General features: G+C 41.5%; 2 protein-coding genes and 1 long non-coding RNA gene across 4 annotated transcripts; 1 reads left to right on the forward strand and 2 right to left on the reverse strand.

Moving 5' to 3' along the window:
• The first annotated feature begins 1,073 nt into the window (after positions 1-1,073).
• Positions 1,074-4,291, forward strand: mlana (melan-A). The gene is made up of 5 exons (XM_012830003.3): positions 1,074-1,485; positions 1,684-1,760; positions 2,309-2,405; positions 2,594-2,713; positions 3,354-4,291. Exons 2-5 carry the CDS (start codon positions 1,693-1,695, stop codon positions 3,420-3,422), a joined length of 354 nt encoding a protein of 117 aa, XP_012685457.1. The 5' UTR covers positions 1,074-1,485; positions 1,684-1,692; the 3' UTR covers positions 3,423-4,291.
• LOC105902434 (uncharacterized protein KIAA2026) lies at positions 3,842-21,822 on the reverse strand. Its single transcript, XM_031577849.2, has 9 exons — positions 19,682-21,822; positions 18,869-19,069; positions 17,167-18,629; positions 12,750-12,929; positions 9,685-9,764; positions 9,075-9,164; positions 8,221-8,336; positions 7,934-8,115; positions 3,842-7,854 (listed from the first exon to the last, which is right to left on the reverse strand). Exons 1-9 carry the CDS (start codon positions 20,302-20,304, stop codon positions 4,583-4,585), a joined length of 6,207 nt encoding a protein of 2,068 aa, XP_031433709.1. The 5' UTR covers positions 20,305-21,822; the 3' UTR covers positions 3,842-4,582.
• Positions 10,661-11,935, reverse strand: LOC122133370. 2 transcript variants are annotated; one of them, XR_006152717.1, is made up of 5 exons: positions 11,917-11,935; positions 11,803-11,842; positions 11,651-11,690; positions 11,379-11,418; positions 10,661-11,340 (listed from the first exon to the last, which is right to left on the reverse strand). It is a non-coding gene; the product is annotated as an uncharacterized LOC122133370 (long non-coding RNA). The 2 variants fall into 2 exon arrangements; XR_006152716.1 differs by lacking the exons at positions 11,651-11,690; positions 11,803-11,842; positions 11,917-11,935 and adding an exon at positions 11,453-11,469.
• Positions 21,823-22,723: the final 901 nt, after the last annotated feature.

Genomic DNA, 22,723 nt, shown 5'->3' on the forward strand with positions numbered 1-22,723 from the left:
CCGCATCAATTATGTTCACATGACAAGTTGCCTTGTCTCGGCCTTGGGACTTCTCACAGTGGGCTATTACCAGGCAGACACAATGATTGTTTTTTAAGGCAAACACAAAACAACAGTTATTAGCCAAAATGCAGTTCCCCATGGCCTTCGAACGACACTTTTTGGAACTTCCTCAATTGATTTCCCTCGTTTAAATACCCAGTTTGGTTTTGATACATCAATGCGTTGCTGAGATATGACCTCACTTCTTGTTTGACAGCTTTGCCACCTAATTCGATTGGCTGTTATGGACGAATGCTTTCGAAAATTGAAAATCCATTTAATTTTTGTGAAGGTTGGTCTGAAGATAATCTGTGTCAATTTTGGTGAAGATTTTAAAAAAAATGTGACCTGTGAAAAATGATTAAACTTTTTCAGAAAATACAATATGGCATAAGGTGACATCATATGGTGAACTTGGCTTGATACAAAGAATCCAACGGCACTTCATTTTTGAACATCAGGCATACTTGGGTGAGTTGACCTGTTGGTGACGCTAGAGCTCTCAAGGCGCAGTCATGAAACCTGGTGAAAAGAATCATGAGACTGTCCCCAGTAAAGGTGCCAAATTTAAAAACTGTTTACATTACGGTTCTAGGGGCTTCCATAGACTCCAATGGCAGAAAAAAGAAGATGAAAATGAATAAGCAGCAAGGTAGAAACACAATGGGTTGCTTAACAGAATTGGGCCGTGTACTGTATCGTGTCCTTCTGCCTCATAATGTATTGTTGCCACCAAACAGCAGCGATGCTGATCTATATCAGTTCCAATGCTATCGAACCAAACACTGTGCTACAACTTTCTGCTGCTTAAAAGCACATTCGCGCCAAACATTGGCAGTAACACATCAAACCTCAATCGTCCATGTTAAAATGCAACTTTATACGACAGCGTTTCAGAGACATTGCTTGTGAAGTTAGAGATCTAGGAAATTTGCTTCTACTACTATACTTACTGCTAATTGCTCCTGAAAAGGGCCTCTGCTAAATGCCTTGCTATTATTTTATTTGAGTACATTTGATACTGTTTTATGTGTGCCAATCTCTGATAGTGGGGAAATATACAGATCAGAAATTATTTAAATCTCTGAACCAGTGAGATGCAAGCCTAGCCAAATCTAGGCTAAGGCTACCACAGTTTCGATAAGTAAACTTGTCGTAATTATTTTATGAAGCTGTAAGGCGAAGGCTCTGAGAGTCATCAGACAATTTGCACGAGTCCCATGTGGTCTTCTGAACCACAGGGTCTGTCACGCTAATTAGTTCGCTTCAATGGCTTAGTTTGAGCGTCGAACCCGTGACGGTCATGAGGATTTCTGCTGCGAGGGTTTCTCCCTCCTAACCGACCAAGTAAAGATTCCAGTTGAAGAGGACCGACTTCTTTGGGACGCGTTCTGCACTTACAAAGCTGCCCGTTTCCTTCCTCAATCTAATTATCCAATCAAGGTAAGATTTTTTTTGATCCAGTCACAACAAAACACTTCTTGAGATGCAGACATAATTTAAATCTAATTTAGCTTTACATTAGTTTGAGTGAGAACGACGGCAATGGAAAATAAGCGTAATGTGTTTATGGTTAACTCCACAAACTCAATAACGGATGACTATTCTGTAGCCTAGACTAATATAGAATTTTTTCCCCAGCTGATCAGAATGCCGCGCGGCGATTTCAATGTCCACTTTGCAAGCAGAGGACACGGTGGTTACGTTCGGGCAGAAGAGTCAGTACACCCCTTTTAGAATTGTCAATAGACACCTTAAAACTATCTTGTGTTTCTTATTGCTCCACTAAGTGTTTTCAGTACACCCTTTTTAGAATTGTCAATAGACATCTTAAAACAATCTTGTGTTTCTTATTGCTCCACTAAGTGTTTTCAGTACACCCCTTTTAGAATTGTCAATAGACATCTTAAAACAATCTTGTGTTTCTTATTGCTCCACTAAGTGTTTTCAGTACACCCCTTTTAGAATTGTCAATAGACATCTTAAAACAATATTGTGTTTCTTATTGCTCCAATAAGTGTTTTCAGTACACCCCTTTTAGAATTGTCAATAGACATCTTAAAACAATCTTGTGTTTCTTATTGCTCCACTAAGTGTTTTCTTCACTGTGCCTCGATTTTACACGTTGCTTAAAGAAAAGCAGAATTATTCAGAAAATATTATTATGAAAATGAGAAGTTTACTCTTCTGTATGCCTGCATTGCCATGTTGGTGTGGCTCTGTACCATATTTTACCTGTACCAAGATTTTAAGTATTTGTGTGCAGAGCGGCAGGCATAGCTCTTCTGGTGATTATTTTGGTGGCCCTTCTCCTCTTGGGATGCTGGTACTTCAAAAGGAGGAGTGGTTACAAAATGATACGGGTAAGATGTAGGCTACATTTACCTAATCTCAAATATCCTGATCAGTGAGTTGTTCCCTGTGGTTTCACATCAGCAGCTTTGGTTTCCCCTGTTGTATTCAGTGTAAAGGCACATTCAAACAACAGTTTAGGGTATTGCTGAGCAAAATCTGCCATCTTTTATTTGGACTATCTTTGTTTCCACCACAGAATCCCAGAAGCAGTGTCCAGCCATTGAGAAACACAATGAATACGGGTCAGTACAGTGAGGGAGGAGCCGCACAGGAGAACAAAGTTCCAATGACTGACTTTGGTAACCTGCAACCTGTGGTAGGTTGATTTAAAGTGTTTCAGAATGATTATTTCAGATTTAAAACAGAACAAAGTTCCTCTGTGCTGTGAAGCATCCTGACTAAAACTCAAAAGCAAAATCATTGTTAACCCAGTTAGGCTGCTTAGACTGTGGCCTGTTGTCCCTCAATCCTACTTTATGCTTTGTGGAATGAGGAAGGCACGTGGACTTTTGCAATGCTCTCAGTAGAAAAGCAAGTGTGTTACATTGCTGGACAGCCAGGATTACATGAGGTGGATTTTAGGGGGAGGGGGACTGGGAATAATCACTCTGTAATCACTCTCAAAAATGCTTGGTCCATAGTTCAGACATAATAACTTTTTTTCATGTAAAATTACATGGTAAATGGTGAACTGTTCAATAAAAATGTTTTCAGTAGCATATTTACAATGGTGCATTTATAAGAGTTCTAGGCCTGCTTAAAGGTGCTGTCCTTGATTATAATCCATCACACTGTCAAATTCAGTGAAAAATTCTCACCGTCAAACTCAGTAAAAAATTTGATTGGCTGTTGAGTTTAAATATCAACAAGCTTTCGCCAGCAAAGACTTTAAATCTTTAAAAGGGCATATTTTTAAGGGTTTAATGTGACATGATTTTCTCAATTTTTAACCCTAGGTACCCAACGCCCCTCCAGCCTATGAGAAGATAGCCTCAAGCCTACCACCTCCCCCTTACTCACCTTGATGAGGGAGCGTCAGATCAAAACAAACTGATTTTTATCTGGACTCCCATTTTAACAAGTAGTGTGGCCAAGCTGATGATAAAAATAGTCCAAACAAATCAGTGTAAAGTTATCTGGAGCAATATTTAGATAGTCCTTACGATGTACTTACCCTGTTTATGTTAATGTATATACCTTGCATCAGTTTAGCAGCTTACACAAAATGTACAGTAATGTTGTTGGAAGACCTTGATGTTGAAAGACCTTTTATCAGCAACCGTATAATAAAAGAGCAGAAGTGACAACTGCGCAAATCACCTTTTTGCAGTGAATTGTACGTCTACAACATATGCTTTAGTTCAGTTCCAAGAGCACATACATTTAATTTATCTTGGATGTCAATCTGGAAAACAGTGATTTCACTGAAACAGCAGCAACCATGTTAGAGTACAAAGCATTGTTTATTTCAATGCAGCAACATCTGCAATAATGCAAGTGGTCCAAAAATAGCCACAATACTTGAAAAAAATGTAATAAATAACTGGACTAAAGCATTTAGGGACTTGAAACTTTGAGAAACATACTATTACATAGTCATGTACCCCCATTTTCAGAAATGCTTGTTTACTGTACTTCCAGTCATTCTGTTGTGAAAAGAGATTGGCCTTGAATGAAATATAAATGAAATAATTTTCAGTACAAATACACCACCAAGTTCACTCAAATTAAGGTCATAAGAACAATGATGCCAAGCCTTCCAGAGAATGAAGTATTTATGATGTTCAGGACTGTGTTAGGCCTGTGAAATAAACCTCACAGTGTTTTTTTATGCTTTACATATAGCCCTATTTCTTGGCATTAAACTAAATTAAAAAAATATTCCTGACCACAATTAAACGTGTTACTGGCCTTTTGATTCTTTCAAGCATCAGAGTACATTTTCTTTGTAAAATAATGAACAGTTAAATATCTGTTTGCCTAAATGTGTCTGTATGTACTTGCTTTGAAGTGGCATTTGTGTTGCTGCTTCCTCAGTCGGACTTGAGGGTTTGGAGGATTCCACTAAGAGATTATTTTTACTGGCTTATCAAAGTTGGAATATTGTTGGTCGGGTATGTTAACCATAATCCTTTTCATCTGATGGGTCCTCCTTGGGTGGGTTGTGATCATTTCAACTGATTTACTATGTCCTGTGTAGGCTGTCTGTCCCAAACCACCTAGAGTGCTGGGGCTCATGCCCCTGTGCTGCCGTGGGCACAGCAGGTATGCTAGCGAGTGCAGGATCTCTGATGGGGTTCAAAATGGCTCCATCTGGACTGAGCAGAAGTCTACTGTGTGACAGGCCTGTTAGCACTGATGGAGCAGATATCTGGAATGAAGTCTTTCCTTTATTCTGTGAAGAGTTTCCCAGAACCACAGCCCCATCAATGGATTCTGGTGTGACATTACTAACAGGTTGGCATGGGCCCATAATGATTGTGTTGCTTGATGGAGAGACAGTTGTGATAGGTGTTGTCTGTCTATTGTTGAGGGTGCTACCAATAGGCCGTACCGTGGCAACAGGCATTGCCTGCATTCTAGATGCAGAGCTACTTACAAAAGGCATAGTAACTGTTGTCGCTACACTCCCAAATGGGGCCACCATGGACACCAGTTGGGCTTTAGGTGCTGTGCTCACAGATGCTGCATGCAAAGGGGTTAGCTTGGTTACAGCAGGAGGGCTTCCCTGTATCTGTGAGGGTGCGGCGGACATCTGCGTCACACTGTCGCTCATCATTCCAACAGATGTAGCAGTTGAACATTTTTCTTCAGAAGTCAACAGAGGGGGAAACTTAAATACATTTGACATATTCCGTTTCCCTGCGGACACAGCTGCCCCTAATAAATGTGAAATCTGTGCAGTGCAAGAACTGCTGCTTGGCAATGGTGCTCTCACAGGTGTTCCTGGTGGACCAAGAGCAACAGGCATAGGTCCCAGCTGGCCCACCTTTACAGCATGGGGTACGGGTAGTTTAAGCACTGCATGTGGGGGCTGGGTTCTTGGTGTCACAACTCTATGTCCTTGTAATGAGGGCAAAACTGCAGCACTCACCCCCCCTTGAGGAGGTGCTGGAGTGAGATTAGCACCCTGTCGAGGTTCTGCTGCAGACAAAGGGCTAGAAATCAATAAAACATGGCTGCCAGGTCCAAGGCCCTGGGCAGGCACAACAAATCTTGCATTGTTGATAAGGATCTGGGTGCCAGGGGCAAGAGGAGCACTGGTGTTTATCACTATTTTCTGTGGCATGGGAGTAGTTGAAGATTTGGGTTCAACAGACGGCCTGATGGAGGTGGTTTGAGAGGCAACAGTGTTCCTGCCCACAGATAGAGGGGGAACAACCCTGAGGGGTATTACTGCTGATGATTTAAGAGGAGAGTGTGGTACAAGGGAAGGAATATGTGGTCCCCCCAAAAGAACTTGGTCTTTAATGTTCAGGTTACTTGTGGGTGGTGGGGCAACAACAGCTGGTGTCAAAGTACTTGAAGTCTGCACTGTTGTCTTGTAAAGACTGGGGACTACTGAGGAGGAGGCGTCATTCAGCTTGGAGGAGCTGAGGTCGGATGGTGGCGCATGTCCAGCAGTTAATAGAAGCGGAGGAGCTCCAAAGAGGTCAGTATCAGCTTTTCTTTTAGCGTTTGCCGTCAAAGGTGGACTGCTGCTTGTGGCACTCTGAACAAACACAAACCTACTTGAACTTGCACCTGCTCCGGACACACAGACTGGAACACTCTTGGCATATACTTCAGGTAGTCCAAGTTTGCTGCCAGGGGCTGAAGCATCAGCAGATAATTTTGTATGCAATCCACAAGTTGGGGCCTCAATGTCATTTGCCGCCACGGTTTGTTTGGGAATGGTAACTGTAGAGAGAGAGGAGACAGACTTCTGACTAATGAACATAAGTCTTGATCCTGGTGCGACTGATGTGACGGTGGAGTGGGTAATGTTCTTTGATGAGTCACCTGTTGAGGGTGAGACAAGGAAAATCTTTTGAAATGGAACCTGATCTGCAAGCCTGTGTTCTGGATGTGCCCTCTTCTGGGGAGCCTGGAGTACACGTTTGCTCTGGGGAATCTGTGGGAAATCTGTAACAGCTGATGCCAATAGATTTACACTGGCCTGTGAAATCACAGGTAATAGGCATTTGCTAGTGACTACACTCTGAGTAGTTATGCTAGAAGAACTACCAAAGGTGTTAGCTGGCTTTCCTATGCATGAGGAAGTGATATTTACGGTGGAGGGCTTAGATATTGTCTTAGTCGTCACAGGTTCTGCTGACGAGCGGACGGCCACAGATGACGAGGATACTAAAAGAGCTTGGAATTGTGGGGAAAGAGTGAAAACAGGATTAGCAGACAACGTGCCAGCTGTGTCAGACGTCTGAACTTTAACAACGCCAGTATTTCCCCCTCTGGTTGTGACGAGGATAGACTGCGAGTCTCTGATGCACACAGTCTTCAGCTCTTGCCTGGCATCACCAGATTCACTGGGCCTCGGATCTGCACTGGAACCCAAACTGGACCTATTTGAATTGAGCTCAGGAGCTGCAACTTTAAGGGGTTTGTTCCCCTTGAAGGACAGTGTAGGTGAACTATGCACATTCAAAGAGCCTAATGGGGAGGCCACCTGCTCAACGTGGGAGTCTTGAAGTGGAGCGACATGCTGAACGGGTACACTGAGTCCAGGAGTGCTGCTGAAGGATGTTTTACCACCAGGGTTTCCCCCTCGTTCTCCAGAATTACAGTCTTCTGATTTTTGGATGAGCATATTTGCAGGCAAGATAACTACCTTCTGCATTATTTTTCCTCCATTCACCTGCTCTATCCCTGGTTGAACTGTGAACTTCAGTGGGCTGCCATCCCTTCTGATGAGACCCAACCCCCCTGGTACCTTGTATACCATCTGCAATGGGCTTTTTGGAACAGGTGCCGATGTAGATGTGATAGGTAGCCTGATAGATGGAGCTGATTTGGGAAGTTCAATTTGAGGGTTTTGTGTGAGTTTATTTACCTGTGCAAGGGGGAAAACCTTGCTTTCAATCTGGTGCATATGATGTACAGCCTTTGCTGGAGTTTGCCTAATTAAGGTCACTTTGTTTCCCACACTCTTTGCTAGCAATGCTTGGATTGGTGTGTAATTTCTATGGACACCTGCCACTGGTATGCTCAAAGCAGGGTTTGTGTCAGAGAACTGCTGGTTGGGTGTGGTTGAATTTTCATTTTTGGACCAGTCTTCCATCTTGTTGCAAAGGACTGCAGAGTCTTCAGTGCTCACCTTGATCTTGTTTTGATTCTGGTCGTCTTCGCTTTGATGCTCAGAGCTGCGTATGGATGTTTGGTACTTGGTGAGAGTGAGGGGATCCTGTCTGACAGCACAGATGCTCCCCATAGTTTCTGCCTCAAGTAGTTGTGAACCATCTGAAAACAGCAGTGGTATGATCAGAAATTACACTAACTACTGATAATAAGACATTCATTTTTACGACAATTTACGTACCAACTACTATTTCCCCAAGATTCTTCTCTCTGTCATTCTCTTCAATCCCCTTAGGAAGACCAACTGGTGAGTTTAGGAATTTGGTTGGCCTGATCTCTTCTTCCACCTGCAACTCCTCTCGAACAAAATCATCATAGTCGGGATGTTTCCTGAAATCATCATTGTCCTTCTTCAATCGTGCCCTGAGAAGGAAGTGACACAAAATAAGAAGAAACATAAGATAAATAAGAAAAGCTCAAAGACAGTTCCGGCTCTATGGCAAAGACAAGACATGTGTTCTTTCTAACCTGTTCTTCTGAAAGGCTCTGATGAGTTTGGGTTCCCAGGGAGACAGTTCATTTAGAAGTCTAATAAGGGTGATGTGTAATTCTTTCACAGCCTCTCTTCTGTAATGCCACCTCCCCTAAGACAGATGAAATAAATGGCCACATTAACCTAGTGAGTTCAATACAAATACTGTATTTAGCAAGCCACAGCGACTAACATTTATGACATGTCTTTTTAAAGGTTTGCGTTTTATGTATAAACTTCCCAAGACTAACACCAATTTGCCTTGCCTGCCATGTAAATGACAACAATAATAATACACTTTATTTGTAAAGGTCTTTTACACAAAATAGGTAAACAAACTGCTTTCCATAAGTTAAGAATTTCACACTGGGCTGTAAAAGCTATTCTTAAATTTCTGCGGGGTTTTCAAATCTAGATCACAGAACTACTGTTTTTAACCGTCCCTTCATATGACCATATACCATCAAAATACATTATAGGATGTTATAAAAACTGGTGACCTACAAATAATATACCTCAAACTGGTTAAATACCGGCTTTAAAAATAAAAATGTTATAGTGGTTACATAGGCACAGACAATTTGCATTGAAAGTATGATATGGTAAAATGGTAAATAGAATAAGAAAAAATGCCAGAATAGAATTAAAACACACACATATAGATTTGTTAGGTTTTTGTTCAAATATCAACATACAGTATATGATGGTGGTCAATGGGATATGTGTGGGATAAGTAAAGTGGCCACTGAGTATAAAAACAATGCCATTAAGTATAACATGTCAAATGAGTCTAAGGATATAGAATAAAGGACGATATGCCTCCAACGGCAATGTTCCCTTTCTTACTTACAGATTTCTTTTTGGTGCTTTCCAGCTCATCCATCTCATCTTCCGTCTTACTGATGAGTTCCCTCAGCTCCTGCAGACTGGTGCACACCAACTGCAAACAGAAACACATGTGTGTTTGTGTACATGCATGGGGTTGGACTCATAATACCACATTAGCCTACTTTTTAATTAATAATGGTTGACAAATCATTCAGTATTACAAATAACCAGCAACCCTAATCATAGGCACAAAATAAACTATTTCTCTACAGTACAGTTAAGTATTTTGTCATTATTAACTGAATGATAAGGTGGTCTTGGTTTTTTTCTTCACAAGAGAGGTGCCATAAAGTGTCATAAAGTGCTGTGCTTTCCTCAGTGAAATTCTAATGTGACAAAATGATAGCTGTAGCGCCCATACTTTTAAAATCTACAGGCAAAGACCACAATAACTAAATACATATAATGTGTCTACACTACATATTTGAGCACTTACCATGGCCATACTGTATGTTGAATACCTATCATATCTATCTCCTAGTATAAAGGGGGGATTCCAGGTAATCACAATATTCATTTCAGTTGCGAGGGCAAAGAAGAGTATGTGCCCAGAACACATCTTTGAGCAGTACCTTAAATGTGGGCTCAAGTGGCAGAGACAGAACCTCTTTCTTCTTCTTTCCTGCCATGTTTCTGCGTTCTACTTTCTTCCCTGTGAAGGGAGAGTAGCCTATTATCGTCAGCAGTTTTCAACAGCAGTTGCTATAGCTAAAGATGAGTTAAAAACACAACTACTGATGTATGTATGCTGTAGTTTTAATGTTCAGTAATAAAGCATTCCACTCAAGTGCTGTGTCTTTCAACCAAGTTTCTTAATGCTCTGACATGCTGTTGACAACTACACATACAAATGTGATACATCACTTACAGTATATACAATCAAGACAACTCACTAAAATATTTCAAATATATGACTAATCTGTTTTCCATAATAGAGCATTCATACTTCTATGATGTATGAATAATGACAGGCATTTCACTGTAGACATTATCATCACCTATTATACAGCTCTTGATGCAGAATGTTCTATTGATTTGAATGGGCCAACCCAACATTCGGAGGTCTGATATTTCTTTATAGTGACCACAGCAAAAAATGAATGACCGTTGCCATTGGCATTGGGTTTCTTGCTTCTCATTCACATCTTCTTCAATCACATTCAGCGAGTAAGATGTTGCTACGGAACACCTGAAACTTTCTGATTAGATTTGACCACCGGATTATACATTACCCCTTCAACTGAAATAAAATTAAAAGAAAATGTAAAAGTAAAACTGAATTAAACTAATAATGATGGCTAAAAATAATAAAAATAAATGAAGGCAAAGAATAATTGTCTTCATCGTGTGACAGTGTCACACTCCCAAAATTCAGTGTAGTAATAGCCGACCACCTTGTGTCAGGATGCTAACTAATGGAAGTAGGCCTCATTATCAGGTGAAAAAGTCAGTTGTGTCAGGATGCTAACTAATGGAAGTAGGCCTCATTATCAGGTGAAAAAGTCAGTTGTGTCAGGACGCTAACTAATGGAAGTAGGCCTCATTATCAGGTGAAAAAGTCAGTTGTGTCAGGACGCTAACTAATGGAAGTAGGCCTCATTATCAGGTGAAAAAGTCAGATGTGTCAGGGAGGAAATGTGTGAGTCCTGTATGGTCCAAATGTAATAGTGAAAGCAGCTAGCCTACTTATTCAATCTAAGCAGATGGAGCCTCCAACTAATAAAGAACGCCGCTGCTCACACATTACTAGAACTAAAACGATTTGAACACATCTCACCTGTACACTCCTCTCTGCACTGGTTCCCAAAAGTAGAACTGACTTGAAAGTACTTCTTCTAATACAAAGCTCTAAATGGCCTAGCACAAAATGGGAATGAATTGTCCCCTACTGCCCACCAAGACCCCTTCACACAGGGTGCAGGTCTTCTTGTCATTCCAAGAGATATTCTGTTTACTGACCTGTCTCTGTTGTGTCCCATATAGTAGGACCTTTATCTACAAATGCTGATGGCTGTGACAACTCATCACCATAACCTATAATTACATATACACTTATAAGGCTCATCACCATAACCTATAATTACATATACACTTACAAGGCTCATCACCATAACCTATAATTACATATACACTTATAAGGCTCATCGCCATAACCTACATATACACTTATAAGGCTCATCACCATAACCTATAATTACATATACACTTATAAGGCTCATCACCATAACCTAATTACATATACACTTATAAGGCTCATCGCCATAACCTATAATTACATATACACTTATAAGGCTCATCGCCATAACCTACATATACACTTATAAGGCTCATCACCATAACCTATAATTACATATACACTTATAAGGCTCATCACCATAACCTAATTACATATACACTTATAAGGCTCATCGCCATAACCTATAATTACATATACACTTATAAGGCTCATCGCCATAACCCACAATTACATATACACTTATAAGGCTCATCACCATAACCTATAATTACATATACACTTATAAGGCTCATCGCCATAACCTATAATTACATATACACTTATAAGGCTCATCGCCATAACCTATAATTACATATACACTTATAAGGCTCATCACCATAACCTAATTACATATACACTTATAAGGCTCATCGCCATAACCTACATATACACTTATAAGGCTCATCACCATAACCTATAATTACATATACACTTATAAGGCTCATCGCCATAACCTACATATACACTTATAAGGCTCATCACCATAACCTATAATTACATATACACTTATAAGGCTCATCACCATAACCTATAATTACATATACACTTATAAGGCAACTTCGTTCTGTCCACTCATTTTGTCTCTTGTCTGCCCCTCCTACTCTAGACTATCTCCACTGTGGGATACTGCCCAAGTCTTCACCCAATCTACCTGCAGAAACCTATGGAGTTAGAATAGTTTCAAAATTCACAAATAAATGTCACATGCTTCACAAAGGTATTTTGTGGTTCACAAATACATTTCACACAATTCACAAATAAATGTCATGTGATTCACAAATGTAAATGCTGTTACATTGACAGACAGACTACCGAATGTGCATTTACAAACCGCTCGCCCTTTGTGAACATCCCTGCATTTACTTGTGGATTTCTGACACTTCCCTGACACTGCTCGATTCACAAATGCATTTTTTCAAAAGGACATTCGCTGCAGCCTATCAGGTGTCTCCAATCATTTCAGCCAACCACATGAGCGTAAATTCAAGGGCAGGAATGAATGTGACCAGACTGTTTTACATCTGAGCAGTGTCCAGTTATGTGAACTACTACACCATAACAGACATCTGCACACAACTGATTACAAAAAGAGGATTCTACGTTTCAATGGCATCTGGTAGCTGACCACTAAGTGGGAATACAGTATAACTAAACCCCTCGTCATTGAACATTCTTGAACTAATAATATTTGAAAGAATGACCAATCATCCGACCCGCCATCTCAAGCAGGTTGCTCTGAAGTAGAGCAGCTGCAGAGTGCACTCTAAACCGCTGGGTAACCATTAGACTAACACAGCAAATATCAGCTGCTATTTTCATCCAGCCGGTGGGTAATTAGGACCAACCCAATAATGAGTCAACCTAACCCATCCAAATGGGTTAACATTGCTATTTTAACCATGCCGCTGGAGAAATCTAACAAGTTAGACAGAAAGACTTTTATTTCACAACATAACAGGCCTGGTTTTAAAAAGCAAATGCAACGTTCCATCATGAGGGAGAATTCCACTTTTCCATCCATTTTTGGTGTAACTAGACCACCTGTCAATCAAACACAAAATAGGCAGGCATCAGTCACTGTTTACATTCGTCAGAAATGGCTAAAGGAGCTCTTCTACCATAGTGAGTCTTAAATGTCTCTTAAATTAATCTCACTGATTTAGTTGGACCAACATGACACTTTGAAAATAGGCTTTACATCAGGATAACACTATATGGCGTTTAATGTTAGCTCTGTTAAGCATTATGGCACTCTGAGATTCTTCTGAATGAAGAGTGCATTACAAATGAAATTAATTATTATTATCATCAAACATTAGCTAATGTTAGCATTCAATCATTTCACAAAGTGCATGTCTGTGCTGGATTAAAAAAAAATACAAAATACAAAAAAAGTATATACAAACCTTTATTTCACTTTGAAATCAGCCTGTTTTCCAGTGCATGTCGATAACTGCTGGGCAGGATGGATAGAAGAATAACGACCTTCTTTTAACTTCATACATAGCTCAAATAATGCAATAACGGTTTTAAAGCAAAGTCACCTCGGGGCTGTAAGGTCTCAGACTTGTGGACCTCAGCCCAACTCTATACTTTGTGTAATCAGTTGTGTGCACATGTCCACTATGGGGAAGTAGTCCACCCAATGGAAAGTGGTCACATTCAGTCATACCCTCGATATGCAGCAGAGAATGTCCTTTTGAATTTATTTTTTTTAAAAGCATTGTGAATCAAGCCATGTCAAGAAAGGAATAACTGCAGGGATGTTCACAAATGATGAGCAGTTTGTAAATGCACGTTCGTTAGTCTGTACAGAAATGTAACAGGGTTTACATTTGTGAATGGCGTGACATTTCTATGTGAATCAGGAAATACATTTGTGAATTGTGAGACATTTTAAACTATTTTAGCTCCATAGAAACCCATTCCCACCAAACGATTAGGCACAAATTCTACTCTGCTTCTAATACACACTGTATGCCAGCCTAGTTAACCGTAATATACACAAATGCCATCATACATTGCTCTGCTTATCCTTATAACAGTGACCTTATGAGCACACTGTATACCCACTTAGCTGTAGGAACCTTATGAGGACACTGTATACCCACTAAGCTGTAACAGTGACCTTATGAGGACACTGTATACCCACTAAGCTGTAAAAGCAACCTTATAAGCACACTGTATACCCACTAAGCTGTAACAGTGACCTTATGAGCACACTGTATACCCACTAAGCTGTAATATTAATCTTATGAGCACACTGTATACCCACTTAGCTGTAGGAACCTTATGAGGACACTGTATACCCACTAAGCTGTAACAGTGACCTTATGAGGACACTGTATACCCACTAAGCTGTAAAAGCAACCTTATGAGCACACTGTATACCCACTAAGCTGTAGTAGTAACCTTATGAACACACTGTATACCCACTAAGCTGTAGTAGTAACCTTATGAACACACTGTATACTCACTAAGCTGTAATAGTAACCTTATGAGCACACTGTATACCCACTAAGCTGTAACAGTGACCTTATGAGGACACTGTATACCCACTAAGCTGTAGGAACCTTATGAACACACTGTATACCCACTAAGCTGTAACAGTAACCTTATGAGGACACTGTATACCCACTAAGCCATGGGTCGGCAACAGGCGGCCCGCGGGCAAATTGTGGCCCGCCAGTTCATTTTTTGAGCCCGTCAAATTATTCCGATCGTAGCAGTTTTTTTTAAAGAGACAGTTTTTAATACTACAACATTAATTCATGAAATAATACCCCGCTAATGGTTAGATTAACATTTTACTTTTATTTTGAAACCGAAAACTGGGTTTCCTGTCATTGACTTTTCTGAAGTTTTTTATCGCTACATCTCACTACTGACAGATCGCCTGAGGAGAAACAGTGTGTTTTACAGTTATGGCTAGTAATCCTAAACGCCCGCGTCTATTCTCACTGGATGAGACAGTATTTATGTGCACCAACGATGACGAGCCACCACGTTTGGATGACAGACCATGTTGATGTCAAATTTCAAAAACGTATTAGAAATAGTAATATTATCTAGCATCCTCCTGTTTGTTCTGGCAAGGCAACCCTCTCGTAACGTCTTCGTATGGCTGTCACAGAGAAGTGTCGGTTGGTTTATAACTAGCATCTCTGAATTGACATCGGTAGATCAATGAAATTTAAATGGATCGTAAACCCATGACACTTCTATTGGGGGACTTTTGAAGGACGTTCAATAAAGCGAATTTTAACGTTACCTCACTCATAGAAATGACAAGTCACTTTGTTACTACAAAGCAAGCACCGGTGTACGTCAGTGAGAGCTGTTTTTGTGCACCAATAATGACAACGTGGGTAATCGGCTGTGTTTTCTGTTTATGGAAGTCAGAAAAAACGTCTTTTAAAATTTGTATCGTCATCTCGTTTTGTAAGACTATTTTGCCAGCTAACCTGCTAGCTAGCTACCTTGTCTGAGGTAATGTTAGTCGATAGCGTGCTATTGAGTGCACCAGCCTCATCACTCCTTAAATTGAAGAGACATAGCCTGATCATTGACATTGTACCCTTTGCAAACCACAACAACTTTGTTGCAGATGAGACACATGGGCTTTCCATTAGTGAAGCCGGGTAAGATGAAGGCAAAGTGTAATAGGCTCTGTTGTCGTTGTCAACTTTCCTCTTCAGACCTTTTGACAAAGACATTGTATGCTAATTTCTCTCTGCACACTATTTTCCCAAACAATAAACATTGTAAGGAGGTGCGTCAACCAACTATTTCGAAATAAAAGTAGTCTAAGATGGACTCTAAGTAGTAGCCTAGGTCTAATTAGGAGGCTCAATGTTGAAAAAACTTCGTCATTGCTATTATTCACAATAGGCAAGGCTATAGTGACAGGGGGTTAAGACAGAGTTCGTTAAAATAATTAAATTATTCAAACAGACATCCAATGGGCTCATTCACATGGTTTATTATCATTAGTTATTTGTAGTAGACCTATCCATTCTCCATGTAGGCCTAGTTGTTGCGAGTGCACCTATCGCAGCGTCTTAATATGCAGTAACCCAGACTTTGGCCCGCCACCTAGTGGCGAGGAAAAATACTGGCCGGCGGCCCAAGTTACTTGCCGACCCCTGCACTAAGCTGTAATATTAATCTTATGAGGACACTGTATACCCACTAAGCTGTAACAGTGACCTTATGAGGACACTGTATACCCACTTCGCTGTAGGAACCTTATGAGGACACTGTATACCCACTAAGCTGTAGGAACCTTATGAGGACACTGTATACCCACTAAGGTGTTCTACAACCAATACTTTGAATGCTGGCTCTCTCCATTTTTATCCACTATTAATTCTATATATTTCATATATATAAACACTTTCTTTTGTTTCATGGAATCATGTCTTATGTAGGTATGCCGTATGTGTGCTAATATGTTTTATCCTCTGATACGTGGATGAATCCATCTGCTTGCTCCTGATTCTCTCTTCTCCTTCTCTCCTCCACAGACGCAGAGGGAGAGTGGGGGTGAGAGTGTGAGAGAAGAGAGAGGAGCAAACTCAGCTTGACAGAAGGAATGGGTTATGTAATGCAACATCAAACTATATCGCTGTGAATGGTACACTGTCATCCTATATCTTTATCTCGTCTATATACTGCCCAGCCCTAGTACAAACACCGGTGTTTTCTTGAATGCACACACACAACAGACAGCTAGACAACCGTGAGTAGCAATTTGCTGAAGTTCACTGGATTCAAATCTTTAAAGTAACACTATGGAGTTTCTGGAGCCGCCAGGTAGGGGGCTACTTTCTGTTGGACTATTCAATAACTTATTTGCTGTCTTGGTTTGTCTTGTGTTGCACTTGCTTGATGTTTGACTGTGTTAGGAAAGTTGTTGACTCGCTAGTTTGTCATAAACAAAGTAAGCAAATTTCAACAGGTTTCGCTAAGTTTAGCCGCTAGCAAGTCATCTTGTTAGCAAGCTTGTTATAACACGCTTGGACATTGATGCTAGCAATAAGTGCTCTTGCGTCGGCTTCTTTGTAATGTTATTTGTGATAGCTATGTTGGCTAGCTTGCCAATAACTTTCCTAACAGTTTTTTTTTTTTTTTAAACACAGACACAGACAGACAGACACACACAGAGAGACAGACACAGAGACACATTTATATAGGTAGTCTCCCCTTCTTACCTAGCTTTCTTTTTTTTACACACACACACACAGACACACTTATATAGGTACTCTGCCCTGCTTACCTAGCTTTCTTTTTTTCCTCTTGTCCTTCTTCTTAATAGTAGAGGCTGCTTTTCGCAGAGTGCTCTTGGCTGCTATGACCTGTCTGATCCTCACTGAACCTGCTTTGTCTTGAAGCTCTTTGGTCCCCAGTTCCTTGATTGTCTTTTTCTTTCTTTTTTTTTGTGTGTGTATTTGCTGCTGGGTTGCCTGCTGGTGAGGCCTGGAGGTTAGGGGATCAAGCTGGATCTTACAACAACTGTAGGAGGTATGCTCTGACTTTGCCCCAGCAGCTCTGGAACTTTCAGGGCAAGGGCCCTGGCCTCTCACTTGGAGTAAGTTTGCCCGAGAACACACTTCTTCAGCTTTTAATAACCCATCCTGGAACTTAGTGGCTGAGAGGTTTGGTGATGACTTTCCTGTAAAGCAGTGGTTTCCCATCAGGAGCCACGGCTCACCTTTAGAAGAGGGCTCCACATCCTGTTTCAGCTGCACTCTCTTCTCCACACCCTCTTGCTCCTCCTCGGCAGCCCAAGAGCTGCACGTGTCTGTTCTGCAGCTAATCAGGAAGGCACTGTGTCTCTTATGCTCAACCTCACCCCTGCATTCTCCCACACCATTAACTTTATCTAGGCTAGCTCTTCTCTCCTTTCCCCCTTCTCGGAAGCAATCTCCTCTGTGCTTTTCATAGTCACACTTTTCTTCAGACGCAGTGCTTACCATAATGTCACTAGATCCCAAAGATGACTTGACTGGTCTGTTACTGTCTACCTTCCTCACACAGATGGGGGACAGGGGCCCATCAGGAGCGCTGCAGGGGCTCTGGCAGTAGATCCGCAGGTCAGCTCCGCAGAAGTGTGGAAAGTGAATATAGACATTCTCATGGCTGTCGTATCCAAGGATGGACTCCCGGCACTCGTGAATGGGTTGTCCCAACACAGCATCCTGTACCTCCTTCTGCGTTTGGTAGGTATTGTCACAGAGTCCCTTCAAGAGCCACACACGCTGGTTGAATGGCAGCAGGTGGAAGGCTGCTTCCTCTAAGGGACTCGTCTCTCCAAGTATCTGGAAGAACTGGTTGCAGAGTCCCAACTGCTCAGCACAGGCGACCTGGTTCTCTGCCTGGCCAATATAGTCGTACCAGCCCAGTACTTGCTGACGCAACTCAGCCTCCCAGCGGCGATAAGTGAGGGGGGGCCTGCGCTGCAGAGTGGACCTACGGTAGGGCTGGCAAAGCAGTGAGGTCATGATCTTGGCCAAGAAAGAGCTGCAGCGTGGCATGAGCAGGCAGCGCTCCAACTCAAAGAAGATTATTTCAGGCAGGTTGAGGGCCGTCTGGGCCAGGCAAAGAAAGTGGCCGATAGCAGGAAGCTCCCACAGGGTATCAAGAGGCCACGGAGCCGCCTGAGATAGAAGATGTAGCTCCCACTCCACCACCTCCTTCGCTGATGCCTCCTCAGCCTCCTTCTTCTCCTGCTCTCGTTGCCTGTGGTCAGAGTACCATGTGGAAAGGGCAACAATGTAACTTGGCATTGTAAACACTGTCATTATAATACTGTTCTCTCCAGTTAACCCATCTGGATTACAATAACTACCTACCAACATTAACTCACTTTATTTGCAAAACATACAAACAGAGCAAGTACACTTCATTTATAATATTTCATACTTATTCAAATGAATGACTGAACTGTACTGCTTGTGAAGCACAGGGTAGCGTTATACCTCTTCTCTTCTTTAGCTCTCTGTTGCTCCTCTAAACGAAGAACCTGCACCATGATGGACTCACTGCCTCCCAGTGTTATGGAGGCCAAGCTACGAGGTGCAGATCTTCGCCTGGTGGATGAGCCCACCTGTCCCTTCTCATCCTCCGTGCCAAATCGGCCTTTAGATGTTATTGTCAGACTCGTTTTCCCCCGGAGGACCCTATGAGAAAGAGAAAAAGACAGTTAATGATTCAAATGACTTTCATTCGTCTGTGGTCATAGCATAGTCATATGGGAAAAGATGAAAGCCCAATGAAAAGCACAGATCTCCATTCTCTAAGGTACGCTGAGACTTGAAGCTCCTGCTCACAGGGCCATTCACTGAGAAAAGATTCTTTGAGCCTCCGACACTCCAGGGGTCTGCAATCAGCAACTAACATTTAAATGGGACCCTGCTGTATTCATTGAACAAGAAGCTTCTACACAGAGATGAATATTCCATGTGTGTGTGTGTGTACACCATATAAAAAAAACTGATTTAAAAGAAAAGAAAAACACTTCTTAGCTGGCTACCTAATGTATTTCAGTGACATATTTGGCAACATCGCGCACATTTTTGCGACGTTTCCTACCCAGAGCATAAACATACATAGTGAGTAGCCTGGGAAGGTAGTGGGAATACAATGTGAGTTTCTCACTCATTGACATGACCCAATACCATGAAAATGAATCTGAGGTTGTTAGAAAAAGTGTACATATACACTTATATATAACAGCCTATCATACACAAGTTTCCTTGAACTTGAACTTGAAGATAATGCAAGCAGATTACCTTGACAGCAGAGTAAGTTTTTGTTCGAGAATTATCTCCACTTTCTGTGCTTGTCTGGAAATCCAGTGGTCAACCCCATGGAACCTGTAACAGTTCTCAAGTATCAGCCTGAAGTCAGCCACAAAGTCTGTGATATTGTCATATTCCCGGTTCACAAACTTTTCATCTATTCTCCTGAGACACATTCCTTGTTGCGCAGAGTCTGCAAGTGAGTATTCCTGTACACCTACTGGGTTCCAAAAGGGAGCTGTAAGGGCCTTGTGTTTCTCCAAGAGGAAATCATGGAATATTCTGTAGGCTTGTTGCACTTCGTAACTTAAGTCATCATTTCTGGATGCATTCGATGGGCAAACCTCAGACAAAGACCCGCTGTCCTCTGAGTCTACTGTCAGTTCATCCCTAATATCCAAGTCATTCCATTTACTGTGAGCTGTGTTATTCACCATCGTGCCTGAAGCTGAGCTCCCATTGGGAAGTTGATAGCTTATGTTGGAACTGTGAAAAACAAGGCGTCTAGGACAGTCGATCTTCTCGGCCATATCTTTTTGGTAGACCGTGTGGCTTGAGGATACATCTGAAAAGCTACCAGATTCTGCCTGACTTGTGTCAGCTTGCACCTTCATAACTGTGTAGTTAAGCAGCTTCCTACAACAGCTTGACACACACCGATAACATAATGAACAGGCCAGAAAAGTATGGGCATATTGATTGTTATGGACAACGCAGAAAAGGAACGTGGTTACAGATGATCATTTAGCATCAAATAGGCTCATACTTGTAATCATCGTGCACAATTTGTCACATAACAAACCGTTGGCTTGTTTCGGTAAAAAAAAAAAGCTAGCGAAGCATCAAACAAAGTGCTAATGATAACATTGCCCGAATGACGTAAGTGGTCAACAGCCCTTTAAAAATGTGTTGTCAGTTTAGCCTGCTCACCATATAATTCAGAATAGAAGTTAGCATGAAGTCAAACACAAGTCAGCCTGTAACTAACGCCAACAGTCCAGTACAAACTTCATGAATCGACAAATACGTTAAAACCCTGTAACGCTATCCGCCAAGTACATTAACGCTAAAAGACATGATTACACAATAGTCCAATTTAACTAAATATACCCACATTCGTTGCACCGAGCTACAAAAACAGTTCGGCTACTTGTCTAGTCAGCCAGGTATGCTATGTTAGCTAGGATATGTCATCTCTTAAAGGCCATTTCTCATACCTCAGTCGGCGCGTTCGATTGGTCTCAGGGACCGGAGATAGAGCCTCGTGCTCAGGCTACAGCTGTTGCTTAGCCCGCCTAGATATGGATGTTATTGTTTAAACTCTGAGGCCTGCTAGACTTTCTCCAGGTACATGAGTAACGTTACACACAACCCAACTTCTTTCATGATTTAATATTAATCTTTGTTGACTCGGTCACGTTTACTTTGGTTACAGTGAGGACTGTCATACTGTTTAGAACATTTTCCATCTAGACCGGTTACGTTAACTTGACTGCTTGCATTAACTATAAACAACGTAAGACATACGACCCCATTTAATTCGAGAACATTAGCCAACCAAAGCTAGCTACTCGGCTTATATACCCGACACAAGTTGTATTACAAAAAACACACTGAAAAGCAAAACAAAAGTGATTTGCGCACTGATGACAAATGCTATGACGTTACACAATGAAGACTCTGAGCAGACGTCTACAAAGCGATCTAGCTAGATAGCTTGCAAAACTGACATGCTAAAACCCACAACCCTTTACAGTACTCTTTACGCCTCTGGCGTGAGGATCTGACGTAAGCCCTGTTGTCACCGTAGACATATAGGATACATTTCAATTCCTTATTTGTCAATCCTCCCTTCCTTCTTTTCGTTATGTCCTAGTCCCTCCCTCCGAAAAAACGTGAAAGAAACAAGGAAGGGATGCAAGGAGATGGGGGAATCACTCACGCATGGCTTTTAATAGACGTCATACATGACACAGCAGTCTCACCTCTTGCCAGACTTAGCGGATCTGTTGTTATATACAGCATTTAGGAAATGAAGGACTTAATGATCAATCAAAATTTTAATTCTGGGCTACTGTATGTAATTGTCATCAGCGAGGGAACAAATGGCCATTAAGGTTGCTGCAATACATTGACACAGGCTTACTAATTTCTAATTTCATCTATTGCAGAATCGACTGTATTCGACTGGTCACCTTTTCTGCTGAACTGGGCCAAGGTGCTGCACGATTTGTATTGAACTGGGACTGACATGCCAATGTAGTGGCCACATCATACAGATATTTAGATCCATCCGGGCTCAGTTCTGGCAAAAAGAGGGCAAAATGTTCTAGAATATTGGTGATTTTGGGCACAGTCTATGGCTCCGTCCCAATACTACCACTTCACCCTAGCACTTCGCCCTTCCCCTTCGTTTGCGCGTTCGCGTGAAGGGGTAGGGTGTCCCAATTCTTTTAGACCGAAGGGGAAGTGTTGTTCAACCCTTCAAACAACCCCTTCAAACGGAGTGCGATCAGAGGCAGACTACGGCTGAAGGGAAAGATTACATTTCCCAGGATGCCTTGCGAACACCTTGGTAACCCACTGACTCCAAACATTTTGAAGAAAGATGGCTGCCAGAGCAGAAAAAGAAGTTTACAAATGTAGTATATCTTCGCAAATAACTATTAAAAAATGTGAAACACATCGGGATATCTAGCTGATCATTATGCAAAATAATATTCCTTACAGTTGAGTAGAATATGATTGTTAGAAAAAAATCGCTATTTCACAAATTAACGTCTGTCTATGCTGCTGAGAGTAGCTGAGTAACGTTAACGTTAGGATGTAAAAAACGCTATTTTATTATGACGTGGGTAAATATGTTTGCCAAAACCTGAAAACCTGACGTGTGTTCAAATTCGCAAACATAGGAACACTGTTTGCCTTGAGTTTTTGGCAAACGTAGCCTACAGTGACGCATCGAGTGGTGTCCCATTTTGCAGGTAAAGATTTCAATCCCTTGACACTGAAGGGGCACACCCCAGTGAAGGG

Source organism: Clupea harengus, chromosome 12, assembly GCF_900700415.2.
Source record: "Clupea harengus chromosome 12, Ch_v2.0.2, whole genome shotgun sequence".
Taxonomy (NCBI): domain Eukaryota; kingdom Metazoa; phylum Chordata; class Actinopteri; order Clupeiformes; family Clupeidae; genus Clupea; species Clupea harengus.

What these genes read in the sequence shown, in the direction of transcription:
- mlana (XM_012830003.3), top strand. Translation starts at nt 1,693, where the DNA reads ATGCCGCGCGGCGATTTCAATGTCCACTTTGCAAGCAGAGGACACGGT. An exon ending in GGTTACGTTCGGGCAGAAGA is followed by an intron (nt 1,761 to 2,308) that starts GTCAGTACACCC and finishes ATTTGTGTGCAG; the next exon opens with AGCGGCAGGCATAGCTCTTC. An exon ending in GTGGTTACAAAATGATACGG is followed by an intron (nt 2,406 to 2,593) that starts GTAAGATGTAGG and finishes TTTCCACCACAG; the next exon opens with AATCCCAGAAGCAGTGTCCA.
- LOC105902434 (XM_031577849.2), bottom strand. Translation starts at nt 20,304, where the DNA reads ATGAAGGTGCAAGCTGACACAAGTCAGGCAGAATCTGGTAGCTTTTCA. An exon ending in CACTTGAGCCCACATTTAAG is followed by an intron (nt 9,165 to 9,684) that starts GTACTGCTCAAA and finishes TTCTGTTTGCAG; the next exon opens with TTGGTGTGCACCAGTCTGCA. An exon ending in AGAGCCTTTCAGAAGAACAG is followed by an intron (nt 8,116 to 8,220) that starts GTTAGAAAGAAC and finishes CTTCCTTCTCAG; the next exon opens with GGCACGATTGAAGAAGGACA.